The sequence below is a fragment of the Pteropus alecto genome, unplaced genomic scaffold, assembly GCF_000325575.1.
Source record: "Pteropus alecto unplaced genomic scaffold, ASM32557v1 scaffold20, whole genome shotgun sequence".
In the NCBI taxonomy this organism is placed as follows: Eukaryota; Metazoa; Chordata; class Mammalia; order Chiroptera; family Pteropodidae; genus Pteropus; species Pteropus alecto.
The window spans coordinates 24,416,607-24,434,822 of record NW_006436298.1 but is presented as its reverse complement, the minus strand read 5'-3'; the positions used below and the strand labels follow the sequence as shown (position 1 = coordinate 24,434,822).

The window sequence follows — 18,216 nt, the reverse complement described above, 5'->3', positions numbered from 1 at the left end:
TGTAATATGAAAGAGGTAATACTGTAGAAATCTAGGCGAATACAAAAGCATGAGTGGTATGCAGATATGTAAGATAAGATGAAGATTTTTGAGGACTAAAACAAGCCAAAAAGCAACAAAAGATTTAGATTTTATGTTAATTAGAAAAGCAGTTATGCCTAATTCAGAGACTAGATGTTTTTCAGTGAATTGTAATAAGCAAGGTTACTGTGATTCAAGATTAACTAGATTAAGCCATATTATTATAAACATTTAGCTGTTAATGTTGACAGTTGAATAAATCCAAGCTGCATTTTACTGAAGTCAATAAAAGAGCTTTCCAGAGGCCAAGAGGAAAAATAAATCAAAGCCCTTGACCAATGTTAGAAGGTGCATTGGAGATTTTAATGTGGCTTGCTGTCTATTTCTGTCTCTTTCTGTACTGTTTGTCTCTATCTCGGCATATTCTTTAGCCAGACTGAAAAATCAGAGAATACATACATTTGGACTGGTAAAGAATGGAGACAGTGGGGCAGAGAAGAGCACTTTTATGTCTGTTACATTGTTTTAAAAAAATAATAAAAAAGAGTATCCATTTAGAGTGGGAATAATATAGTATAATATGGAGATATAAAAACCGAATTGTTATCTTACTTTAAAGAGTAACATGTTCCTTTCAGATTACCTAAAGAATACACGAATTCATTTTAATTTTATAAGATTTATGCAATAGGTAATAAACTGAGCAAAATTTGTCCCCCATGACTCTCTTTTCAGATGTCTTTCCCAGAAATAACCACTTGTCTACAATTGGTGTACAGTCATCCAGGTCCTTTTCTATGAATTTGCATATAAAAATCCATGTACCCATAACTGGGATAATGTGTTTTTCTGCAACATGTTATTTCCATTTAAATAAGGAAGTTTTGTTAAGGCAGCTTTTGCATCTAGATAGCCTGGTTCTTTTTAATAGCTACGTAATATTCTTTAGTATGATGAACCCGTTATTTAACATTCTACTGTTCCTGGCCTATTGCAAAGTTTCCAGTTTTTCACTATTACAAAAAATTCTGTGGTGAACATTCTAGTACACCCATCATTATGACAGAGGGCAGATGTGACAATGTATGACCAGAGCTAGAAACTACAGTGGTCCATAACCTGCCTTTCATATCTTTGACTTTGTTTTTCTCTTGGTTGTGGCCCCATTTTCTGACAACCTTACTTCATGTGGTAGCAAGTATGTCAACCAGCAGTTCCAGGCTTATATTCTACAAACTTAACAACCTTTCCCCCAATATCAGCAAAAGTGGAGGGGTCGGCTCTCAACGAACCAGTTTAGGTTGCCATTCTTGACCCTATCACTGTAGTTCTGTGGGTAGTGTACACTGATTGATCAAGCACAGGCCACATGCCCACTTCTGGGGCCAGCTCCTCATGGCCCAAACCACATGGTTTGAGAAGGAAGAAAGAGTGGGTGATTCGCTGGATAAAAATGGGGATAATGACACCAGAAGGCAGAGGCACGTATGCTGGTCAGGCAAATATATCAATGTCCTTTACAAATATCTTATAGATATATTTTATGGTTTTGTGAGTAGGAGATAAATAGACATCCTTATGATATCCAGATTTATGCCATAAAGAATAGAGTAGTTTTATAAGTATCTTTCTAAATTTTTGCTAGAGTAAATGAAACAAGCATATTGTTTTTACATAATATTGTATATGAAAATAAAGCATGTTATAGATTGAAGATTATGAACATTATAGAAAACAGATAACTTTTCAATGTAGGAAAGTGTTAATATATTTGCTAAAAATTTAGCAATATGTTCATTTGCCAAACCATTCCACAAATTCTGTATTTTATTTGTTTGTTTGTTTGTTTATTAAACAGTATTTATGAAATTCTGTTGTGTAGTGATCACCACGCCAGGGGCTGGGGATAAAATATTGACTATACCAAGATCTGTGCCTTCAGGTTTGTTACATTATTGTCAGGGGCCACTTATGATAAATAAACAAATGAGTAAAGGAGAAAATTTCAGGCTGTAATGCACTATGTTGGAAATAGAAAGGATCAGGAGATAGAAAGTAATAGGGCAAGATCACTTCAGGGAGATGAAGCCTTTCCGAAGAGAGACTTCTGAACTGAAACCTGAGGACTAAGATTGAACCTCAAACTTTAGATTTATGCTGTCCAGTATGGTAGCCATGTACAGCTGTTGAGCAGTTAAGTGTAGCTGGTTCAAAATAAAATGTGCTATATATGTAAAATACACATCAGATCTCCAAGACTAGTACAAAAATTATAAAATATTTAATCAATAATTTTATATTTATTACATGTTGAAATTGAAATATTTTAGATATATTGGAGTAAATATTAAAACTGATTTTACATGTTTCTTTTTACTTTCTTCATGTGACCACTAAAATGTTTAAAATTACATATGTGACTCACATTGAACAGTCCTAGTTTAGATGATTTTTTACTATTTGCTGTTATCGACAATTTTTTATCTTTTTGTTCTTGTTGATGGTGTTGGCAAGTGAATTTAGGTAGTAGATTTTTCTCCAAGGGTCTAAGTCTATCATATTTATTGACTGATGTGTCCAAATATAATAATTCATTGTGTTATCAAGCTTAACACAGCTCAGAATTAAAAGGCAGCGGGTAGTGGTGAAAGCGCAGCAAATTGCCACTTCACTGGAGGAGTTGTGTCATTAGTCACCTTCCTTCAGAAATGTTCACAAAACAGAGGAAGGAGGGCTTGGAGTTGGAGAGGTGGCAGAGTGAGCAACACAAGATAATGACAGCGTGGGACAGCATGTCTATGTGAAACATGAAAATCTACTTCATTTCTCTACTTAGTGAAGGAGATGCTATTGTGTTGTGTAGAATTGCCATTTCTTGCGTGTGAGAATAGAGTTTTATTCTACAAATTGTTTTTGTACTGATGGGAGTGTTAATGACTTTAGGGTGCCTTTTATTTTTATGCCACTGTCAGGGAGATGCTGATAAGTTCACACATCTTTAATAATATTAAATTAGTTCACTGCAGAGAACCAGCAGAATAGTTGTTCTTTGTGCCATGTTATTCTCATTTCTGTTTGCAGCTTGTGCCAAAGGGAAGAGGTTAATTACTAAAAATTCATGTTTAACAGGTGAAAATTTTAAGTTTTAGTTTGTAAACATTTTAGGACCCCAAATGTGATGTTTGTTATCTAATCTAACAGTTTTGCGAGGAGAAACTCTACCCCTACTGGTTTGAGAGAGTGTTGAGTCATATCCTGTGAATGTGAAGCAATGGTATTTAAACATCACGGGTTCTTCTGACTTTCATTCTAAGTCGCTGCAGTTCAGAGCAGCAAGTGCTCTCTGGGAGGAGGCTATTACTGTTCCTTGGAGGTGGATGGCTTCCCTCGCCCGGATTCAGTAAGGAAAACCTGAATATGTAGTTCTTTGACTGGGGTGAAAGATGTTTTGTTTCTTTCTAATCAACTATGCTAGATAGCTGCAAGCTGAAAAGTGCCTGCAGTTTGCCACTTATTTATAATAAGGTAAGTTCCATATTTTGGTTTACTCATTGTACTGTGGCAGCCTTGAATTAATGTGGCAATTTTAGTTTGTGATTATGCCTCAGAAAATGCCTTCTCACAGGGTGTTGAAGGTAGTGTTTGAGATTCTAATGCAAGTAATGTTAAATTTACAGTATAATCCATTTGTGAGATACTTAATTTAATAGATTGATATTCTTTTTATAGTTTTTCATGAAAAATATGTGCCTGAGATGTGGAAATATAGCAGTTTTATATATTTTTTTTGGTTTGGTTTTTAAGGATTGTGTACTACTAGGATCTTATTTTTATTTTCTTTGCTACTGTATGATCTTGGTTAAAGGTAAAATATGCATAAAATGCATATGATTATGCTTGGATTTTATTCTAAATAACCATAGCTCAACAACTATATTTCTCTTTTGACATACAAAGTGAACTTACTAATTATTAGAAAGTTTAAAGTTGAAAAGTAGTGAAAGTCTCTTGCCTTTTCATATTTGACTTTTTGTTTAAGTGAAAGGCCACCATGGTTATAAACTGATTGATATGTTTGTTTTAAACACATATGAGTTTATCAGAAAACCAATTCCTCAGTGGCTATTGGAGACACTCATGTATAAGTTGTATGGATAGAGAAATCTGTGGAGAGAGAAGTGAATGGGTTTGTTTTTCAAATTCTTTATGCTTGCTGCCAAGTAGCTGGTATGAAAGACAGAATGCTGTCTTGGTATTTTATTGATTAAGGAAATAACATCAAATCAGAGGTAAAGGTAGTGTCTGGTTTCATATAACTTTGGACACTTATGTTTAAGCCCTTTGAATTCTTTTGAGGTCGAAAAGGTTAATTTGATTTTGAGAGCTCCAGCTTTAACTTTATTAATGAATTGAGGGGTTTTTGTATGTTTAATGACAGTTGGCTTTAGAATCATTTCTCTTTTTTTAATTGACTCATTATTATGCTTGGAGATTGTTTCTTTCTATTCAAAATTATGCCCATTAAAAAATTGCTAGATTCAAACTACAATGTGAAATTATTTGCATTAGATGTGTTTTCATAACTCAAGTTTTTGCAAAAGTAGAAAGGTTAATGAACTGATGGAAAACATGTAGTTTTCCTCTTCTTTGAAGGGTAAGTTAAAATTAGTTTAACTTCCAGGTATATTTGAAGACAATATTCCAAATTGGAAAAAAATTTAAGAAAATGACTTAGTACTATGCGAGACTTTGGGATGTTGCATAGTGAAAAGACACATATTCCCAAAAGATTAGAATATCAGATGTTATAAATAGATATCCCAATGCTAGATATGTATCAAACTCCACTTTTTTTTTTACCAGGGAGGGAGGAAGTTATTCTGATTAGTAAAGTATTCTGCTTGAGAATTTTTTCTTATATGTGAATTATTGAATGTCCATAAAAAGAATAGAATATATCTACATCAAGACAGAAACACGTCTAATTGCACTTTGCATTATTTCAGATTCTTAGCTATGGGTTATAATGGCCATACAAACTGTTGTTATGAATGACAACTCAGACTAAAAAAAGTGTTGTAAAGTCAACTTTTTATACTATGCTTTGTTTTGAATATGGATTTAGTTATTTATGACATCGTACAGCTAGATACCTGATTTAGATTATTGAGACATCTTGTTTCTCTTCCTTCCTTTCTGTTTTCCCTATCTTTTGGCTGTTTTTCTGCTTCTTTGGACTTCTGGAAGAGGTGTGGTAATAGCATGAAGAGAGAAGGATAGTGAGCAAACACAAATAGTGTAATATTGGTCTCACCTTTCATAATGGTTTTGATGAGGAAAGAAATCTGAACGAGGTTAGGTTTAATGGCAAAAATAAATGAGTCTTTTAGATATCTGAGCATCTCAGTTATTCAGGAAATTCTTTGACCTCTGAGATGAAGAATAATTGGGACCTTGGTTGGGACAACCTTACCAGGGTTGTTGCAAAGATGAGATAATATCACATCTCTTGTTATATTTTATTAACTGTAAAGTGTTAGACATATTTTTAAGGAATTGTTTTTGTTTCTTCTTCCTGAAGTAAAAGAGCTGACAAGACATCGGAGATACTGAGGATCCCACAACAAATTCAGAATATTTTTTTAGTAATGAGGGTCTCCACTTTCTCCTCTTTGTAAACTATTTTACCTGTTAATTTCCAACTTAACAGAAAAATATTTTGTGAAGATAAGCTCCAAAACTAAAAGCTCAATTTTACCTAAGTCCCAGTGCTGTTTTAAAATTTCCAATAATTCAAGGAAACTCATTCTCATTCAAAAGATATTTATCAAATGGTAATTAAATTTTATTTTCAACCTAAAATAAAGATAATTTCCTTCTTAATGTAGTTAGAGACTACGTTAGCAGAAGCACATAGCATGACATTTTTTTCTTTAAATATTTTTCTTTTAACTAAGGCTTTGAAAGTTTCATGATGAGGAACTACAGAATAGGAAGAAATATTTAATATAGTAATTGTTATGACTCCTGAAAATGAAATATTTCCAGTTGATGCTTTAGATCCTACTGTCTCTAGTGAGTCGTGCTGGATGTCAAAAGCAGCACACTTAGTGGGAAAAATAATAGTAGTGAAAACTGTCCTACCTACCTCTGAAAATCAGTTATGAGGATCAAATGAGACAGTTTGTATGAAAGTGCTTTTGAACTCCACAGAGCTTATAAATATCACTAACACAAAATAAGATATACAAAATGATATATATTAGGGGGAACTTAGATGTCATCTCATATCTTCTCTTTTTACAAAGAAAGGAAATAAAGTCCAGAAAGGTTAAGAAAAGTGCTTAGCCCCACTGAGCTAGTATCTGAGCCAAGACCTAAATCTGGGTTTTCCTGTCTGCCCACTTAGCTAAAAATTGATTAGAAGACTAAAAATTGATTAGATGTTCCTTGAGTCTTACTGTTAAGGGTTTTTTAAAAAAATAAATAATACTTTTCAGATATTGATGAAAATAAAATTTTCAGATATTCTTAAAGGAAGCTATATCCTTGGAGAATGTTTCATAGACAACATATTGTCTTGTCTACAGGTTTGTGAGCTGAAGAGTCTCTGTTGGATCTAGTTTAATGGAACATGGTTTTATGGAATAATTATCATCAAACTATACCACCTGACTTTTGTAATCTCTTAGCTATTGCCACAGTAGAAGCATCCAAGCCCTTACATTGGGGAATTAAGTTATAAAAGTAAACATGCATAATGGATAGGGGTAGATTTTGTAGCTTTTAAAATTATGAATAGTAGAGTAGATTGTTTTGATATGTTTGTTGAAAGTGATTAGTAAAAAGGGATTCTCCAAAAGCTTACACTTGAGAAGAGATTAGGAAAATTTAAACAACCAATGAACTTCTAACTATTTCTTTTAGAATTGATCTGGATATTTTATATTTATGGAACATTACTCTTTTCAGGGGGATGAGATGGAAGAAAGATAACTTTTCATAATTATAGATGTTAATGACATATATCCTATCATACTAATGAATGCAATAGGTTTATAAAAATGTTTTTCTTTAAAACCTCTTAACACTAAGGTTAGAAGGCAGAGATTAATTAAAATATCCTTTTTATTTGTGTGTCGATGGTATTAATAAAGGTTATTTCTTACTCCTAAGAATTTAAAATATGGTCATCATTTCTTTTAATTAAAAATGTCAGTCTTATGAAAGGTATATGCTATTTTCATATCCCGTGCTCCAGCTTATATCTTTGTTAAATAAGTAGAACTTATCATCATGCTATCTTATGAACAAATCCTAGCCTTACTTTATAATAAAGTTTGTTTACTTCGATTCCAGTTTCTATATGAATCTGCTATGTAACCACTAAGAGATAAAGGAAAACAGATGCAATAAATAGATAAGGGTTTTTTAAAACTTTGCTAAATATAAATTCAGTGGGGATAGTGTATAGTCTAAGGGGCAGAGCCCTGGGCTGTAGGAGTGTGGTGGGGACAATCAATATCTTTGTAATTTTGACCCTTCCTGTGGTGTCAGTGGTGACAGTGAAGCTCTCGTTTTCTTTTGATTTTGTTTTCCTATCTCTAAAGTTGAGAAAGCACTTTAATGCCAGATAAAAGTCTCACATCCCATAGGTTCTTGGTAAATATTGAGTAATAATCCTGTAAATATCAAGGTGGATGAAGCACTTTGAACTCAGTTGAAGTGCCAAAGATGTGCCATTCTTATAGGTTTGTAATGATCATCACCTTGAGAGAAGCCCAAATAAGAAAGCTTTGGAGATGGTTTGTTGGGTTTTAATTTTGTCTAGCGATACTCAAATTAGTCACTTGGTCTCCCTTGAGTCATTTTACTAGCGGGATGGCATTAGTAATATTTATTCATGGCAATTTACAACATACCCAAATAAACGAATCAAGTTCCAAATCTCTCACTCTGTAAGTGTTTCTCTCCAAGATGAAAATAATAATAATGATTAATATTTCAGTCTGTCTATATAATAGATTTTTATGAACTATTTCTTAAAACTATCTTGAGATTTGGGAGCTATTAATATTATTCCCCTTTTATAGCAGAAACTGAAATAATGAGAAATTAAGTGACTTATCCCTGATATTACACAAGTGGCAGTAAATGACCAGACTTGAACCTAGTCAGTGAGGCTTCAGAGCCAAGGTTTTTAACTACATTCTATGCTGCTTCTTGTTAAAATGCCTTGATCCCAGTAATATGAAATGACTGCTATAAAGTGCTACAGACAGAAAAAGAAATCTTTTTAATGCTACTATATTTAATCATTTTGATGACTTTAAAATTCTCATTCTTAGTGAAACCTAGGCTTTTATGAACTGGGTAGACCAGCCTGTCACTGAGTATGTGGGCACAAGGGAATAACATATGAGGTGTGAAAGAGTTTACCTCAATTTATCTTATACTTTATCATCTGAAGATGTTCAGTGTAGAACTGACATAAATGTAAGTCATTTTTTGCCACAAGCCTTTCTCACTATTTCATATTAGAGTTTCTTTAACACACATAGGAACAATAATTGCTTTACTCCCTGGAGTCAAAAGCTAAATGTATGCAGATATATACATATATAGTTTATATACATTATACTCATGCAGAGAGACATTGGATAATAAAATTAAAAGGTCAAAATAATTTTGAATGCCTAAATTAATAGAAATTGTCAAAGTTTAAGTATTTTAGAATTTACTGTGAAAAAAATGAAAATGCAGAAGAAACAATTGAGACAGAGTATCAAAGGAAAGAACGGTATTTGTAAAAATCATTTTAAAATGCTTGTATACAAAAAAATTGTTTTTCAATCTTTATACAGAAACTTTTTTTTGTCTACAAAATTTCACTAGAGAGTTCAAACTAAGGAGTCTGGGAATGAAAATGTATTTGGCATAATCTGTCGATTGTGAGGACGGTTTCCAAAATGTCCTCATGACTAGTGACTAAAGGCTTGGATTAGGAAATGCTACGGATTTTGAGAGAGTATTAATGTGGTTATTGTTTCAACTTTTCCGGGGGGTGGGGTGGGGGGGAGGGTGGACACAGAGAAAACTTTCCTGTAAGAACACTCAAACGGACATAAAATATATCCAGCTTTAGACAATGGAAACAACTCTATTGGGAAAATTTAACATTTGGTCTTGACCCAAGCAATCATTAAAAACAAAACAAAAGGAAAAGAAAAAAAAGTCCCAATCAGCACAAAATCATTGAATGCATTTTCTTTTCCCTGGTCCTAAACACAATAGCATATGATCACTATTCGAGAATGTTCTATTCCTTGGTGTACAGGTTCCCTGCATTATTTGAAATGCATTTGGTTCTTGTGGCTGACTTTTTTCAGCGATGATTTTTCTTCCTTAGAAATGGCATGATCCAAGTCAGCGATCGGTGGAAAGCATCGCCCTAACAGCAGACCTGAATTCTATATCGTATACTCTACGCCTTGGCTTCAGCATCCCTCAAAAAGATTCATCCTCTAGCCCCTCTCACATTTCCCAAAGACAAGGAATTATTTTAAGATAAGATCCTTTTATATTTAAAATTTTTTTTCATTTTCAATACAGTTGTCGCTGTGAATTTTGAAATCAATTTTAGAACAGTTACCTCTAAGTTTAGCTAAAGTGGCTGAAAACTTTTGCTAAGCCCATACCTGGAGCTTGAGAAATATTCGTGCAATAGATTGATAGATAGATAGATAGATAGATAGATAGATAGATAGATAGATAGATAGATAGATAGATAGATTGATAGATGATAGATAGATAGATAGATAGATAGAATTCCTCATAGCAAATGTACTCTAAATATGTAAATAGCTACAAAAAAATCATTAATACGCCAGACATAAGAAGACTTTGTAGCTTTATTACTTGTTTTAAATAATTGATAGATCACACAAATATTGATATTCAAGAGTTTTTGAAAAGCACATTGCAATTCCAAAGATATCGAGATTACTACTGGGAACCCACTGATATCAATGAGTATTACTACTTATACACTTTCAAGATAAGATATTAAAGTGTTTATTGTTTCAAGTTTTCTAAGGGATGAAAAACAGAAAACATTTCTGCAAAAATACTTAATCAGAGCAACTAAATAGGGTCAAAATATATGCAAGTTTTAGACAATGGAAACAAATCTATTGGAAGAATAGTAGTGTTTTCAAATCCTACATGACCAGTACTTTACACCAAAGAGCAGAGTCCTCATTTGGGTGATTTTTATATATCAGGCACTAATATATTGATTTTAGAAATCAACTAAGTTCTGAAAAGTGTATTTGCTGTAATAAAGTACTTTTTGCATTACATCCTGACCTCTTCTTCACTGTGTCTATTATTTTTATATGTTTCCATGAAAGAGAACTATTACATTTTACTATTTTAGTTGAAGTTTTTTAAACAAAAATTAAGACATTAACTAATAACTAAACATTATTTTTATTTAAAAAGTATAGTTCAATAAGTTAAATTCATTCAAAGTATTGTACCAGCTGTAAAATTTCCATCATGCCTTTTTTTCTACCTAAGGAGCATGTAATTTATATTCACAAAAATTTAGAATTAAAAGGTTTCTTAAAAATCAATTAGCTCAACTCTCTCATTTTGCAAATGAAAAATATTCTGGCACAGGAAAATTAAATGACTTTTCCAAGGTTATACATACATAGTTCCTGACAGAGCCAAGTCAGACGTGAGGTTCCTAACATGCAACTTTGCAATCTTTTTTACTATATCAGTCAGTGAGAGCATTATCTGAATTTAGTATTTTAATGGTGCACTGGATTTTTACTTCTTATTAAAATGTTAATCATGTACAGCATAAATCAAATTGAGTTTGGCCTAATTTTGTTTTGGCCACTAAACATTTTTTTAACCATATTTTTTGGAAGGGCATATTTTAACCACAGATTCTGTGTAGAAGCTTTTCCTAATACCTGAAGGTTTACCTTTGTTCTATTCACTTGGCATTGAAGATGCACTTGTAATTACAGAGAGAAGTTCACATTTTACCACTTATGCACATCTAAGACTAGTCACAGTTTTCTACCCCCTCCAACTTGCCAGATTCTCAACATAAATGCATACATCAAATTGATAGAAAACTCCATAAATGCATATTATTGTATTAGTAAACAACATATACACCTATTTGGATCATTTAACAAAATAAATGGAAATCATTACTAAACAATGTTTTGCTCTAATACCTATACTTTGTCATCAAAGTTATAATGCACTGGAAGTTCTCAGCCCCTTTGCCTCTCTTGGTGGCTCCTTCAGGAGCTGGGTGGCCACACCCCAGCAACAGCACTCAAGGTGAAGGATTCTGTACCTCTCCAGGTGGAAGCTCCCGTTAGGAAATGGCCCACTTGTAGACCATGCCAGGTAATATGATCTGCCCCCATTCTTTTTTAGAACCATCAAAGAATGTGTCTCATTCGACTTCTCATTTGCAACTGCAATGGGGAATGAGGAAGGCAAATGTTTTCCAGAATATTCTTCGGAATACTAGTTCTATGAAAACAACATTCTGTAATCAAATAACTTTGGGAAACGTGGCATATTGGATTCCCCTTTTGAATATTCACACTGAAGGCAAAAGGCAACCACTTTAAAAGAGGGGTTTGTTTAATATTCTATTAACTTAGTAATTTCTGAGCAAACCCATTTTCAAAATATTACCTATTGACATCATGGAATGCACTTGGGAAGCACAGGTTAAACATTCCCCGCAATGACTGTCTGTCCTGGAAAGAGAGTAGGTTAAGATATGTGAATATGCTGTTCCGATGAGGTCTTTGTCCCTATAAGCCTCTTATAATGTGAGCTCAATACTGAGTATGAGGACAATTTGACTTTGAGATTTTCATCTCATTTAACATTGTTAGAACCACGTAAGACACTAGTTCTCTGAACTGGTTTGACCACAAAACAAAGGTAATTCAGTGCAGGGTTGATCACGAAACAAAGGAAGCTTAGCTCTGAAGTGGAAGGTAGAGAAAATTTCACAGAAATACTCCTTAAGCTGGATCTAGAAGGATGTATTGGCATTCTCTAAGTGGATAAAAGCTCAAGAGCAGAGGCATGACTTATCATAACAGTTCAGGAGGCAGGTTGAAAAAATAACAGTATCTTTGGAATCTAAGGTAGAAAGAGGAGAATGGCTGATGAGGCAGGTTGGCCCAGGTCAGCTCATGAAGGTCTTTCACTGCTCTGCTAAGGAGCTTGGTCTTCACCTTAAAGGGCAATGATTCTTCAACTGGATGTTGCATCAGATTCACTAGGAATCCTTTTCCAACTATACGCACCAGGAATCTTTTTCAGGCCCTATGCCTAGGAGATTCTGATTCATTAGGTTAAGGTATAGCTCAAGAATGTACATTTTGAGAAAGGTACTCAGCTGCTTCTAATGTACACTCTAAGCTGAGAAAACTTGGGGCACCAAGAAAGGGTTTCAAGGAGGGGGATGTTATAGTTGGAATTTTGAAGGTTTGGAGGAGGAAGGTTTGAGAGGAATGATCCCAAACACAGGGACACCCATTTGGAGGCTCTTACACCTGTCTGAGTGAAAGGCAACTAGGGAAATAAGGGCAGTGATGTGGAAATGGGAAGAGACTGGGTGCCACAGGTGTAGTCCAAATCTGATCCGTAGTATTTGGTGACTTACCAAATACAGGTGTGAGTGAGAAGGAGCATCTGGTTTTCTGGCTAGATAATGTTGATGAAACACTAAAAAGGATGCACCCAAGCTCCTGTTCATTCCTTGCTCTTCCCTTTCTGTCTACAATTTTGGTACCTTGTGGCACATCTGATATGCTTCCACCTCATAGCTCTGTCATCTCCCATAACTTTACAGGCTTCAGACCTTTGGTGCCACTGAGCACCTCCTTGTTGAAAAGAACCAGAGAAGTCCTGGTCTATTGATGAAGCTGTCCTAGGACTAAGAGGGCACATGGAGTATGGGAGTAATCATTTGAGAAGACATAGGTGAATGAAAGATACCGCGCACTGTGAATATTGTCAGAGCTGTCATCAACCACTTCCCTACTCCATACTCAGTGAGGCTGAGAAGGTGGGATTGGGAAGTGGACGAAAATAGTCACAAAATGCTTGATGATAGGTGACCCCAGTCCTCTCCCAACCAAGCCTCAGCAGCAGAGAGTGAAGAGAAAACTAATGAGGTAAGGAAGCTGCTATTCTGCTGAACAGCCAAGAAGAAAAGCTTTGGCAAGTGTCATGATGTGAGCTTGACCCCTCCTCTGCCCAAGGCTAAAAGAGAATTAAGAGGACCCTCAGGTGGGGCTTGATGTACTCCCTGAAAAGGAGGATGGCTCAGCTGTACAGGGTAGCTACGCTGGTGAAAGAGGGTTCTGTGAACTGAGATGTGACCATGGGGTAACGTAATGAGCTACATAACAAGGAGCAGAAAGGTTCGGTGGAACAGGCTTGAGAGTCTCTCATTATATCCCATGAAAACAGGTGATGAGTGGAGTCCAGATTTGGAGCTAGAAGACCTGGGTTCAAATTTAGAACTCACCACATATTATATGACTTCGAGAACATTTTTTGACTTCTCTGGACCTCAGTTTTCTCCTCCTAAAATGATCATAAAAATATCTTCTTTGTAAGTAGTTAGCATATGTCGGATGTGGAGTATACTGTGGGCCCCTCATTCTGCCAGTATTCCCATCTGATCACGGCCCAAGCCTTTTCACGTTACTGTAATTCAAGCACACACTAGTCTAGTGGTCTTTGGAACAATCAATTTATGTGAGACAGTCTTGGGTGAAAATCGAAACAGTCTGTACTATGCAGGATAAATTTGGCAGTTGAGTGATTGATTAGAATCTTGTTTACAGGCTCTTGTTTATATTTCCTCAGCCTTATGTAATTTGTTTTGTTCAGAGTTTATCCAACTAGGGTTAGCATAATAGGATTTAATATACTGCAGAACTGACAGAATGTTTCTTAATATTGGTTTTACTGGACCACAAGAGCAACTAGTCAAACTAGTCTAGAGAGGGGAGAGGAGTGGGGTCTATTGGTGCCACTGGAACCAAAGCCAAATATGCTTAGCATCAATAAGCCAACTGACCCCCAACCACAACACACACACACACACACACACACACACACACAAGAATTGCAATGAATAGTCTCATATTAGGGTCTGAGAAGTCCAATAGTTAAGAAACCTGTGTTTCAGTTAAACTTGTTTATCCTAAAGGGAGACTTATTTTTCTCATGGACCTATTATAATTTCTCTAGCAGTTTTTTCTATATGGAAATGCTGGAAAAGAGCACAAATAGATGGACTTTAACATGTACATATTTCTACTCATTCTGTTTTCTTGGAAGTTCAGCAGAGAAGTAAAATATAATACCCGCCTCTTGTATGATTGCCAGATTTTAATAAAAATCTCATCAATGTTAAATTTTATTTAAGTTAGTCTCATTTATGTGATCATGGATGTCATTCTGATTTTCAGATACATTGGTCTGTGCAGTGGCCATAATCCCATAGAATGAAATTTTGAATCTACATGGGCCTCTGTAACACATATGCAATTCACTGGTTGCTTCAGCATTCTTCTCCATGCATTCAAGGGTGCAAAAGTATTTTTTGAAAGCCTTTGTGCCAGATACTTTGAGGACACAGTTAGCAGATAAAATGAACACAATATATGCTAACAAAGAGCTTTAATCTTATGAATATCAAATTATAAGTTATACTGAGTGGCATTAGATAAAGTAGAAGCTGGTACAAAGTATAATAGGAGAAGTTAATTTAGATTATAGGCTCAGGGCAGTCTGCTCTAAGAAAGTGATTTTAAGTTGAGACTAGAGACATGCAGAGTTAATGCGGGGTTTCCCTATTGTTGGAAAGTTTGTGAGGATTAGAGAAAATGTACATAAAGCACTCAGCATAGTATCCAGGAGATTCAAATCCTAATCTATGAATATTGAGCCAGATAGTGCTTTAGAGACCAGCTGGTGGGCTGCAAGTGCTGAATCAGCACTGGAATTGGTGACTTGTAGGTAAGCCTCAGGTTATCTGTGGACCCACCTGGCCCACAGCCTTTCTGGTTAGCCTTCAATGAATATGCTCTGTGTATGAATTTCTGCATATATCTGCTTTGTTAAATATTTCTCTGCAGAGATAAGCAACCTTCCTCTCCTTTTCACCTTGTTCCAGTCCATTCAGCTTGCTCGGGTTCTCTGCCTCCTCTCTTTGGGAATAGGTTCATTTCCTGGAACCCCACCTCCACAGAACTTATCTTGAATCAAGACCTTACTATCTATGTCCTCAATGAGAGATGTCAGCATGTTCCCCCTGTATCCCCAAAACTACCCTAACCAGGCTACGTCCCTCCAGTGCAGTTCATAATTAAGAACGAACTTTATTTGCACCTTACACTTTGTGGTTCCTACTTCTACATTCACTCCTGGGAAGATGGAACTAATGCCGCATGAATTCTGCTAGTCCTCTCTCCCACAGCCAGCCTGCTCTTGATGACCCAGCCTTGAACATAGCCAAAGCCTCGTGGGCAACTGGTGAGGTCCCAGAATGTTGTTCCCTGGGCATGGCAGTACAGGTCACCTCCCAAGGCAGAGGAGATGGTAGCAGTGCTTATATTGAGATCAGACCATGCTGGGCTTCTCTGAGGAGAATGACACCATTGTCTTGAGTGGGCTAGAAATGGACTGGGTTTGAATTAGTTGTCAGAGGATCCAAGAGTATCTATGAAGGAACCAGAGTTATTGTGGATGCTTGGAGATTTGGAGCTCCCTAAAGGTTTTCCCCAATCTATACTGTAGTATTGGAGTCCTGCCTAACAGACTACAAGGAAACTAGAGGAGATGGAGCAGGGCTTGCTTTCAAGAGTCATCAGAGGACTGGAGGTGCTACCAGCAGCAGAAAGTAGGCTCACTTCTAGCAGTATTGCTCCAGCGCCTGTTCCCCACCCAGGGTGAGAAGCAATGCTGGGATTCAGGGTATCACAAGCAAAACTGGCTCGTGACTACAGCCTAGTGGGCCTTTCTTGGATCTCATGTCAGTGCGTTGGTAAGAATTAGGTGCCAGAGAATGCATTGGCACGGGTGTGAAAACTTCAAACGCCACCCCAGAGAACAGGAAGACGGTTTTCTTCTCTCTTTGTGGTTTCTAAAGTTTGTGGTTTCAAGGGTGCTGGGACCACTTACAGGAAGGGACAGTCTTATTTTTCTGTCTGGAGCTCCCATAGTGGAGAAGAGCTAAAGGACAAGGAGCACCGAGAAGAGCATGCTTTAGGAGAGAATGCCTCTGCTGCTCCTCGCATGTGCTTCCTATTTTCAGACACATACATAGACAAGCATATCAGATTCTGCCCTGGTCTATATCATCAAAATATAGCATATCTCTATAGAAGTTAATCTATTTTTTAAAAAAGAAAGCCTATGCTTTCGAAGGCTGGATTGACCAAGGGAAGGTCCTTGTTAGCTTTTCCTTTATTGTTTAATGTAACCAGCTTGGCTTCTGTCATGGAAGACCTCACAAAGCCAGTGAAAACTGTGATCTGCAAAGTTAGGAGTGCATAAAAATGCATATGGTATGCAGACTTTAAAATAATTGTATGGCCAATTTCTGTTGTACCTGTTACCATTCACTGACCTACCAATAATATGACGGAGCTCTTGCTATGGCATTAATACTATTACATCATCCCTTTCTGAGCAATCATAGTGGATGATGAAGAAAATAAGACACATTTGAGAGAAAATAGGTGACTACCAAAGATAGGTACATTTCTTTGGCTGTCAGAATTAGCTATGGAAATTAAGATTGAGAACATCTGTTTTAATTATGTATGTAGCACAGACTGTTCTGTTGTTTCAGTTTCTCTAAGAAAAAAAAAAAGACAAAAGTTACCTGCTAATTTCTCACGATCTTCTAAGTCTAATTTGCTTTTAGCTATTAAATGCTACTATTGATATTAAATCATGTTCTAATGTGGAAATACGTAAAATTCTTACAATTCCTTTTGCAGACTCTGTATGGTAAGACTGGAGAGGACAGACTAAATACAAGTAAACATAAATTTCTAAATAGAAATGCCTGCCAAAGTGTTTTAGCTCAGTGTTTAACTAGGCATAGATAGAAGCTTTATTTTTTGACCCAGTTGTGAAAACTGTAGTAATGCAAACTGACACCAAGAAAACTGCTGGGAAAAGCAAAGGAAATGGAAGTGAACTAAGTAGAAAACAGATCCTGGGCCATCGGGCAACTGAAGAGTTGAAATATTTACCACTTACCAAGTGTCCACAGAGTGCTACACACTGTAGAAAATTAACCCATAAAGCTACAAGGGCCTATGCAACTGCCGTCTGCCACTGAGGCTGTTAACATACTAGATTAGACCCTCTTGTGTTTTGTTATGTTTTGTTCTCATTTCCTTTTTAAAAATAATTGTGGCCAAATCCTTACATTTACTGTTCTGGAGAAGTAAATCAATTAAAAAATTTTTCGTCTTCTATCACTATATTCTCTCACTTGCTCTCTTTTTGCTGTGAATTAAACCCATGTTTTCTACTGGATATTTCTTAGGGGCAACCTGCCCAAGACCTTATCTCTGTCTTTGAGAAACTTATAGTCAAATGTGGCTGTTAATTTTCTAGTCTTGGTGCATGTGTAATTCATTTCAATTTGATTTGAATGAGGCAATAATAAATTTAATAGAATAATTGCCTCTTTTCCCTATTAAAAAAGAAATTATTGAAAGATTAAATTAATTTAATGATTAATTTTTAAACTGAGGATAAGAAATTGATTGTCTAAAGTTTATTCTCACAAAACACATGTTTAAAATATTTGAAAATACTTGTAAATATATTTTGCAGGTTAATAGTAAATATACCTTAGTTCATTTTTGTATAACCATTTTTCAGCAAATTACCAATTTTAATATGTTATTTATAAATCCTTTTGAATTTTTATAGACAATAGATACAATCAATATATAGATTAGAAACAGTTTAAGAATAATGTCAATTTTATTTATTGTCTAAATCATGTATTTTATATTTCTTTTTTATCTTTACTGCTCTGGTCAGAGCCTCTAGAAAAATGTTGACTTGATGATAGTGGGCATCCTGTTTTTCTTG

The 18,216-nt window shown here is 35.5% G+C and overlaps 1 protein-coding gene across 16 annotated transcripts in view; it reads left to right on the top strand.

Annotated features, from left to right (window-relative positions):
* The window catches only part of MCTP1 (multiple C2 and transmembrane domain containing 1), a 453,050-nt gene that overhangs the window by 134,670 nt on the left and 300,164 nt on the right, over window positions 1-18,216 (top strand). For 15 of the 16 annotated variants that reach the window (XM_025047701.1, XM_025047692.1, XM_015590446.2 and 12 more), the window contains exon 1: window positions 3,330-3,546. The exons of the other annotated variant lie outside the window; for it this stretch is intronic. In XM_025047701.1, the coding sequence (XP_024903469.1) occupies window positions 3,490-3,546 (57 nt within the window). In that variant the 5' untranslated portion in view covers window positions 3,330-3,489. Of the gene's footprint in view, window positions 1-3,329; window positions 3,547-18,216 lie in introns of those variants that run through there. 16 annotated transcript variants of the gene reach the window in all.